This window comes from Coloeus monedula (genome assembly GCF_965178545.1).
Source record: "Coloeus monedula genome assembly, chromosome: Z".
In the NCBI taxonomy this organism is placed as follows: Eukaryota; Metazoa; Chordata; class Aves; order Passeriformes; family Corvidae; genus Coloeus; species Coloeus monedula.
Window position 1 is genome coordinate 44657019 of NC_138822.1, and position 10603 is coordinate 44667621.

The following is a 10603-nucleotide window of genomic DNA, read 5'->3' on the forward strand; positions in this document are numbered from 1 at the left end:
CGGACTTTGATGATCTCAAAGGCAGAACTAACGCATGGTGAGACCAGAGGAGAATGTACATGGAAGCCACTGTTCACTCTCCTAGGTAAAGCTCGGCGTAAGACCAGAAGGAGTCTGTTGGTCCTCTTGGCTGCAGTTTTTGGAGTGGGGTGCTGTGGAGCTCTGTGGAGCTCCACTACAACTTATGGCCATATTTTCACTAAACTCAATTTCTTTCCCTCTTTGGTCTTGACTGTGAAGTAAAGCAAACCTGAAAAATGCCTACTAAGCTACTATTACTTTTGGTAACTGGCAGTACTCTTCTCAGTGGCTGTACGAGGTAGGCTTTTCATCTTAGGGACACCTGATAATATGTAAGTATCATTTATTCCTGAGCTTAAATTTGGGATATATTGCATATCAGTGCTTCTCACAGATTTTTTAACCTGCATTATAAATCAAGAGAGTCCCAGCCCTCCAGGCTGAAGTGCTGTGCTTTCATGTTTGCAGGCACCTACGCTCCCTTTGGTACTGTGTCCACTCTCCTGGTTGCAGCTTGAAGCTCATGTCCTACAGATATTGCTTTCATCCCCACAATCATTCCCAGTGCCCCCACTTCTTGCACTGCCTAGGACAGGCCATGCTCCTCTATCTCTTTCCTGCATGCCACAACATACTCCCTGTGCCTGGTCACTCACAGCCTGAACTCTGGCTCTCCAAATTTGTGAAATATATGGTTTGTCTTGAGAATATAACCTATTTTTCATTTTGAGTATTTCAATTACAAAAACATCAATCTACATATTTTCACATAGTTTACAATGTATTTAAATATGCTCAGAATATTACTATGTCAACCTTTTTTTGTCACAAATACTTACGTACAATAACATTAAAAGGTGCTGAAAAAATCTGAAGTCAAGGACAACTTTCTGTGAAAGTGTGCAGACACAAAAGGAAATTGGGAGAATGGATGCAAACCCCTTTTATTTTTTTTCATGGGCAAACATGATACCAGGTCTGGCCCTTGGGGAGTGTTGGCCCTTGCTGAGAGTTACCTAAGGGCTGCATGGAGCATGTGGACTTCTGCCAGCAAAGGGACACACTGCAAAGTTCATGTTGTAAAGACCCTGAAAATAAATTCTTACGCCTCAGTTACAGAGTGCCTGAGAAATTGTTGGTGTGAATATATGCATCTCTAATACTCTTGAACCAAGCAGAGGCAGAATATTTTCAGATGAACCTTTTCAGTGGGAAATTGGTTTCTCTGGCAAAAATCAGGCTTTCATAGATGCCACTGCTTTTCTCCAATTTTCTACAGTTTCAATCAGTTCTGAAAGCCCTTTTTGGATTTTTTGCTTTAACAATTTCCTTTTTGCTGGCTTTTTTGAAGATGAAGGTATAGGCACCATCTACCACCTTTCTCTCCTAAGATCTCAGATCCCAATCTAGCTCCCAGGAGTTCTTATCAGAACAGTCTTAGTGATGCTTTCCATCACTGTATATCTGGAATTAATTCAACTTTGAGAGCAGAGACATCACTTTGGCAGCATGCCTTTGCTGCCTCTGATCATATCCAAGAAAACAATAGAAGGCAGAAATGAGTACCCACTGCATCAAGTATTCCTTATATGCTGCTGCTTTGAGTACTATTACCAAATTTGGCAAGTAGATATGATTACAACAGAACTGAATTTTTAGAGTAGCAAGTTATTTCTGGAGTGGGGATCTGAAAATATTAATACCTGACAATGGTAAAATACCTGTGGATTTTTTAACCTGACTCTCATGTCTTCATAGTGGGATATTCACTATGTGGGGTTAAACAAACATACAGGCAAAAGAAGTCAAAATGAACATGTTGTTTATTACAGTAATCTGTATTGTGTTCTCTTCTTCTCTGGTCAGTTTTACACAGGACCTGTTTCCTCAAGTTTGTGTTTGTCTAAAATTTTCCTTATTTTGGATTTTTATTTCATAATTAAATGTTAATATATTATTAAATATTTAGTAATATGAATTCTCTGTCTGATTGGAAGATTGTATCTCTAAAACCAGGGATTACAGATTCTCTTTTTCCACCTTCTTATGAGAACGTGTGTCTATGTCAACTCCTCATCCACAGTCTTCCCTCTGATTACCATTTCTGATGCCTCTTTTGTATGAGGCCATTATGACATTAGAAAACATTTTTCTGAGCCCTACATACCCTGTAATTGTGTTTTTTCCTTAATGTATTTTTGAGAACAAAACTCACTTCCCTGTTTATACATTTTAAATTATATTCAGATTTTGTTAGAACAGCTGTCTTAGATATATTATTACATTGCTGACATTGAATTTGAGGTTTACTAATTTTCATAAGATTATTTGGAAGAAAAAACGTACCTGATTAGTATGCACTGTTTTCTTACTTTGTGAGTTCTTGATTGTCTGTGAATTGTCTCCAGTGCCTTTCAGATTTGTAACATCCACACCACCGCTGTCATTCTAGGACCAGAAATTATACTGGTTCAAATCAGAAGCTGAAAGGCTTTCTCATGTACAGTAAGAACTGATTTACACTCTGATGCCTGGGCTTCCATGGAAGAAAGTGAATGGGCAACAGGAAATGGCCTCAAGCTGCACCACAGGAGGTTTAGATTAGATATTAGGAAAAAATTCTTCACTGAAAGGGTGGTCAGGCATTGCAACAGGCTGCCCAGGGAAGTGATAGAATCACCATGCCTGAAGTTTTTTCCAAAAACCTGTAGATGTAGCACTTTGGGGACACAGTAATTGGTGAACATGGTGGTGCTAGATTAATGGTTGGACTCAATGATCCTAGAGGTCTTTTACTATCTAAATGATTCTACAGTTCTTGGTGTTACTTTACTGGAACAGGGAGCCCAAAACTTGGTGTGCAAAGCCTGGCTGTTCAGTTCCTGCACTATAGCCTTGGTCATGCATGGTGCTCATCTAATGTGAATCTGCTGTTTTCTTGACTAAACTCACATATCTCCCATGGTGAATTGTGCTGCTCATTGTCTCAGGACTGGTTCAACAAGTTTACAAAAAATCCAGCCCTTCTCCTCACCAAGGGCAAAATGGACTATTGGGGCCTTCTCCAGTTGTTAGTACCTTTGCTCTGTAATTTATGCTCCTTACATGGAGTAAATGTGAACATGTACTTCTATTGCTCTTAGAATAAAACACTCGGGGTACCTTTAAAGAGAGGAGTTAAGTTTTACCACACTGAGGGATGAAGACAGTCATAAGCAGCCCCAGTATTTCTATATTTTTTTAAATAAATTCTGAATCTCTCTTTTCTTGTTCTTTAATGTTTTGAAGGATACATTATCTCTTTTTAATGGTCCTAGAATGTCTGGTTCTTGGTTTTGTAAGAAAGCTGCTTAAACAAAATTTCAGATAACTTATACCTGCAGTCACTGTGAATGCTTTGTATTTCAGTAGTTTCTTATGGCAGCAGTTACAGTATGGTCAATTAATTGGGTTTTATTGCACGAAGTATCTCATTATTTACATGGTAATAAACCCAGTAAGTTAATATTTGCAATGACAACAATCACTTCCACATGAATAATACAAAATAAACTGAATCATAGTAAATTATGATAAACACAGGAATAAGCAGTACTACTAGATATAAATTGAATTTTGCCTTTTAGCAGAAACATGACCTTCGAAGCAACTAGAACAATGCTCAGTAACATATTTTCCTTAAAGATACTTTGCCTCTAAACTTAACGAAAAATCAGTTTCAGTAAAAGTGTTTCTGTAACTTTGTGTGTCTTGGAGAAGAGAGAGGAGACACAAGAAGGTGTTTATTCAAGTGCTGTGGCCTTGATATATCAGTTCCCATGCTTCTACGTGAAGAGTTTTTTTTCCTTCCCGTAAGATAGAGATATTTCTTTTTCAAAAGCATTTGTTACTTGTTTGCCTTCTAACTATGCCATCATAAGAGTTTACTGTAGCTGCCCCTGCAATAAGCAACAAATGCAGCTACTGAATACTCCATACAATTAAAAAAAAAAAAAAAATCACAGGAAGCAGTGATTAACTGTACCACTAAGATATATTAAAAATAATACACAGGACAGCATAGTGAAGGCAAAGCTGTATAGTTCTGTAATTCACATACACATACACACACACTCCTGAGATAGTATCTTTGAAGATTTCTGTACTTGGGGCTGAGGAAGAAAAAGTAGGTTTCCTAGGACTTTTGTCAGTAAATGCGTGAAAAACAATAAGCATGCAAGCTGCTGTCTGTGAAATACACAGGTAAAGAACAATCTGTGTTGGAAGAAATCTCTAGAAATCACTTTGTCGAATCCACCACTCAAGTGTAACAATTACCTAAGAGTTTCATTTATAGAGTAGTTGAATATATGAATGTATGAGTAATGTAACAAATGTAACAAAACCAGTAAGAGCACCACACGATTGCTGGAATTCAGTAGCCCATGGTGCAGAATGGTAGATTTTTGTCCTTCTCTGTGAACATAAAAAGCCCCTATTTCAACTGATCATATCACATTTCTGGAATATTACTGATTCAGTAGAAACTGCTTAATTACTATTGATAACAAGTTTACTTTATGGCACTCATTCAAAGACTGTTGACTAGAACAGTCTTTAAATGAGTGCCATAAAGCTGAGTAATTTTCTTATTTCACAGCTGTTTTTTAAAGTACTGTCTCTTCATCCTCCCCTTTATAGAATTATTTTGTTTGTTTTGTTTGGTGAAAACATTTAATCCTACTGCTTGAAGACAAAAGGCTATTTTTAATTTCTAATAAGAACAGAAATATTCAAGTGATAAATAAAACTGCCTATTCCCTTTTCTTGTTCGCTTATTGTCTGAGTTGCTGAAGGAGCTTCTCAACAAAATGTCAGTCTGTGCATATCACCTGCTGTTGGTGATTGCTATCTAAGCACCCAGCACAGGCAGAAAATGTGTATCCCATTTAAGAAGTATCCTTTTCCAGCTACCTGTAAATGTCTGGAGAACAAAACACTGTAAAAGCAAATGGGAGTTCAAGCTCTGGGAACTACAGTTAGCATAGTCCTGTTATGAGCACAGACCAGTCCAGCAATATGTAAAGTCACTTCTGAAACTTCAATCTCCAGGTGATATGAGAGAGCAGGAAGTTCACAGAGAAGCTTGGATGGGAAAATTCTCTTTGCTTTAGTTCAGTTCATAGTTAAAGGATTACAGAGTGGATTCATCTATTTTGAATGTTTGCAATATGAACAGTGTTTTGAAATTGTGCTTCTGCTTTTGCAAGCTGCTTTGCTTTGACTGACTGGAATTCCACTCTTGTAAAGTATTTGATTAAATAACAAGGGCATAGAGCTGTCTCAGCTGTGTAAGTGAAATGTTCTTACAATGTTTGTTTAGTTCCCCTAGATGAGTTGTTCATTCATCAAGTATTGTTGCACAACTACATTCATGGCCCTTCCCTGACTTTTCCTCCTTGCTTTTGAAGGAGGATGGATTTTGCAAAGAGCTAGTAACTTCTATTGTGCTTTTAAGAATAGCAGACACTCTGGAGTAGATGGTGTTACACTCATGCTAGTTAGGGATGAAAACAGGCTGGCCATCAGTGCATCCAGACTGCTACTTAAACTGTTTATGGTTTAAGGGTGGGTCCTTACATTATACTGGAGATTAGAATCAGGATACTCAAAGAACTCAGTGGAAAACAGAGGGTTCAAAAGCAAATAGTTTAAGTTATAATATCGGATTTTGTTGCATCTTATTAGATTTTTAATTGTATTCGCCCAGCAGCGGTGAAGCCATCTAGTTTACAGATCAAAATTGCTTTTCTTTAAATATCCAGTGGAACTGAACACCATTCATCTAAATTTTCCCTCATGTATTATTTTTTTCCTAGCCAGTGCCATGATTCTGAAGGAGTTTAAATGCATTTTAAATATTGAGGAAGAATCTTTTTAAATTAATAACCACTGCACTCATAAATACCTGCTGAATTATAAAACTCAGTGTACAAGACAGGAAGGATGAACGTTCATTATCCACGTACTAAACTACAGTAAATGAGCTGTAGAAACAACAGATAAGAAACAGGTACTGCCAGATTTAAATTTAGCAGACTAAGTCTTCATGGGCTGTTTTGAAAAGGACTGTAAATAAGACTCCCCACCACTGAATATATTGTTGTTTTCTTTAAACATTTAGGTTGTCAGGGTAAGATAGTTCGATAGCATCCTGAAATGTAGAGTTTTTTATTAAAAAAAACCCCAAGTATGGCTTTGGAAAGCAAGTTTTGAAAATGTGGAAAAGGACTGCATAATTTCCTGACTGTATTTGATAAAGCAATGCAGTGCAACACCGCCTCCATTTCCAAGGGTAAACATAACAGAGATGCTCACGAAATATAAATTCTTAATAGCATCTACAGCGTAAATTAACCAACCAGACAAGAGTATCTAGGAAGCTGTGAAGAATGGCAATAAACAGAAATGGCATTTTTTAGGACATGTTTTAAGCTTGTTCAAATGAAATGGAGTACAAATACTGCATGCATTATGGCAGTATCAATGTCCTACCCTTTGGCAGAATTTGAAAGGGGATCCTTCCTTAAGTCAACTTCTTAAGAGCATGGTATGCTCTGCTACAGAAACAGGTAGAGACTGTTTAATGCATCATAACCCTAACAATAGGAGGCCAGTAAACAATAATTACTTATTAGCTGTTACTTCCCTTTCCATTGTATTTATTTTATATATGCCTCTATGTTGCTTTTAAATGTAGGGGAGCTTATTCGTCCCACCTACCATTCCTTTTTATGATGCAACTTTTATCATTCCTTATGGAGTAAGTGTGACTTGATGTTTAATGTTATCAGAGATTTGAATCATCAGAACTGATTAGATAAAAATTTTGCCTCTTAAATGAGGGCTAAATACAAGCGAGGTAAATCCAATCTCAGTTTTAGGGTTATTGTTAGTGATACAGGGTTTATGAGCAGGAAAATCTGTCGGCAAGTGTAGTGATCCTCCAGCCAGCAGCGCAATCAATGAGAAGTTAACTGAACCACCCTGCAGACAAGAGACACAGTTGCATTTCCACACATTACGTATGACATTATTGTAGCTATAGATACACAATCTATTACTCTGGTACATAGACACTTATCAGGAACAATTTTCTGAGTTGAGCATAATGATTTAAGTTCCTTAAATTACATGACATTTTTAAGATAGAAAAAAAATTAACAACCTGAGTGTCTCATTGTAAACAGTGCAGCTATCTGTTGATTCTGGTTATGAGGCAGCATCCAAAGCAGGTAACTTTAGCATGTAAATCTTAACTACCGCATTGGGTTTTATTAAAGTAAATACTTTATTACTGAAGTGTAGGGGCATGCTAGGGAAGACTGGCAATACGGATAAAGCTATGTATCTTCTTAAAACCAATACAAAAAGCTCACTTGTAATACACTCAAATGGCTGTTGGTAATTGAGATGCTCCTAATATCAAAAAGAGAGAGAGACAAAGAGAGATACAGCAGAGGGGTACATTTGGGGTTTATAGTCTGTTTTCTTTTGAGACCATTTTGAGCTGTTAATGAGGGGGAAATTTGCTTTTGGGTCTCCCAGGTACTGGCATTATCACAAGGCAATAATGCAGGACTTGCAAGTTCAGTGCTATATTCCAGTGGAAACTGCATTGTGTACTAAACAAGTAGCTGATATTTTGCAGAACCATGCATTTTTAAAAATGCAATTAATGGTATTAATATAACTTCATGCTAGATTGATGCATGTCATATCTGAAAGTTAACATTGGTTAACAGAGGGTGTACTACAGTACCATTGAAAATGGTGATGCAGTGAAATGCTTCTGTGATGCAGTGAAAATCTTTTCACAGCGCAGATGGATGTGTTTATATATCGATAGCAAATGAGAAATTGAGAAGAGCTCATAGTTACCTCCCTTTGACCATTAGCAGGACAAGTCAAAAAGCAGACTACTCTATATTACAACTTATTCATCCTGTTGGAGTCCCTTTGCAACAGAAAACACAATGCTTCTCATTCCTGACTTAATAAAGATCTGATATGCTCCTTCGTCCATCACTTGCTAGCCTTGAGCTGCTTTGTATTACATTGAGACCTGTTTTGCTAACTTAGGCACTTTATAAAACAAATTACCTAACTCGGATTTACTTTGTCTCTCTCTTACCTTATCTCCTTGTGCACTACTCATTAAATGGTTCAGGTGCATCTGAAGGTACCTATGGATACTTAAAATGGTACGTAAATGGATACATAAAACGGTTGAAATTAAGCCTTTTCCGGAACACTTTTGTGATTTAAGTAAGATACTCATTGCTTAATACTGTAAGACATTGTTATTTTGAAGGAATTTAAGTGTTCACTCTTTGTGCAAGAAAAGCTTAAATACAAGAAAGAGTGGGCAATTATGAGATTGTTTACTTTTCAGTGGCTTTTACCGTGAAGCGATTTATTTGCTTATATACAGAAGTTTACCTACTTCCTGCTGCATGTTCTTTTCTCCAGAGAGTGACTTACGTGTTGAAACAGAGAGAGACAGTATCAAAGTAAATAAAAATGGTCCAGGTGAGCTAGCTGAGTAAGGCAGAGGATTAACCCAGGTCACTGTACTGTGCTCCACGGACCTCTGAAGAAAAACGTGATTTTCAGCTTAGGCCATTCAAGAGAGCTCTACACGGAGCTTCTGCAGCTAGGACTCCTCTCCTTTTTGAGTTTATAAGCACACTTTGGGAGCTGATTAAACTAGCTTAGGCACACATTTTGTGTGAAAACACAGACAGGATGAAACCTTCTCTTATCTCGCTCCCTTGAACTGAGGGAGACTCAAGTTCAAATTGCTTGTCTGTCTGCTCCGAAGCACAGATGCGTTGAAGGCTCTCTGATTACCCAGGAGAATGCCCTAACCACTGGGCTATCACGTTTTAAGAGTTATCTCTCTTGCCAACATTCCGTAAATATTCCCTGATGTCCCTGTCTGTCCCTATAGCGCAATGAATAAATATACAGAGTGGTTGAATGTCGCTGATGTTAGGTAATAGTCCACATGCTTAGCATCTACAAAGATCCTTCTGTGTTATTTGAATAGTGTCGGCTGAGCTCAGGGGCAGCGTAAGGATCGGAGGCTGCAAAGGAGAGCAAGAGGCTGCTTTGCTAACATAGCTTCAGAGTACTTCAGAGCCACTGTCTCTCCCCAGCCTATTCTACTTTCAGCAAAAACTACAGTGAGCCAGCCAGGCTGCGGGTTCACAAGTTTCTGTTTGTCCCTGATCTAATTCCAGTGAAAGCACAGGGATGCTGGACACTGAAAAACAATAACTAACTAGTTTTGGGGTTTTGCCTTTTTTTTTTTTTTTTTTTTTTTTTTTTTTGGTGGTGGTGTTTGTTTGTTTGGGGGGGCTTGTGCTTCCGCTTTTGAAATCTGCGTTTTTAAAGCAGCTGTTAACGTTACTTTATACCCGGAAAACTCAACACCTTCTGGGCTGGCTCCTTACCTTCTCTCTTTGTTCTTCTCGAGAGCATAACAAGACAATTGCAGTTACTTTATGTATGTAAGAATGATTTGCCCCACTATGATTACATTACTGTTTTTCTCATATTATTGATATACATTGCTTTGATAAGTTATATGCCCACTGCATGATGATGACCTTCTCTTCAACAGAACTGTAAATTACCTATCCTCAGGAAAAACCAACAGCTGATACAGCAGATGGGAGCCAGTTGTGAGATCCATCAGCCTATGAAATATTAGCGAGTCAGGACACATTTCGAAGATAGCTGTATATCACTGAGTAGAGCATACTCCTGAATACGTCAGTTGTGCTCAGACTGCTTTTTACAAGAGCCGTGTACTTTGGCAGGGTATCAGCACATAGAGTGTTGTAAAATACCTGCAGGCACAGCGCAATAAAAAAGCTTTTTCTTTGTTCTGGGGCTGAATTAAACGTTGTTCAACGTTATTAAGTCCTTTCTCTTCCCCATAAAGCAAAGGAAACCACGCTTACCTGGAAGGCCAAATTGTGCACTCCTGAGCGATCATGGTCAGTCTCCGTCAACTCCATCTGCTTGGTGTGGACAAGAGAGGTCTGGGTGGACGTCGGAAGCTACTTACAGCGCAGGGCAGAATCTGCCAGCACCTGCTTAATCCATCCACGGGACCGGTATCACTTGAAGTCAATTAACTGGAGGCCTTCTCAGGTTACTCTTACTCCCACTTAGCTCCACCTTCTCGCTCCACTGGCACAGCCCCTTTTGGCCAGCATGAAAAACGGCCTTCAGGGACAAGATTAGAGGATACCTGCAGGCCCAAGAAACATATTTCACCCAGTATATCTCTGGGTGATCCTAAAAGCAAATGTGTATACTTATATGAATTCGGTCCTTCCTCACTTGCATGGGAGAAAACTGTCCACACCCAGATTTTGAGAGGCCAACATGTTTTTTGTCCTTTCTTACAGGTATTCTCAAGCCATTATTTTTGTGATATTATTGTAGCTTTATTTTCATAGTAGTTGGGGACTTCACCTAGCAGGAGAAAAAGGAAAATGCAAACAACACTCAAAACTCTGACATGTAC

General features: G+C 38.4%; 1 protein-coding gene across 1 annotated transcript in view; it reads right to left on the reverse strand.

Annotated features, from left to right (window-relative positions):
• Positions 1 to 10088, reverse strand: part of SLC28A3 (solute carrier family 28 member 3) — a gene marked incomplete at both ends in the record, with an annotated part of 39070 nt that extends 28982 nt beyond the window's left edge. Inside the window, 2 exons of the mRNA XM_082301300.1 lie at positions 2368 to 2469; positions 10032 to 10088. Coding sequence (XP_082157426.1) covers positions 2368 to 2469; positions 10032 to 10088 — 159 coding nt within the window. The remainder of the gene's footprint in view (positions 1 to 2367; positions 2470 to 10031) is intronic.
• Between the last annotated feature and the right edge of the window lie 515 nt (positions 10089 to 10603).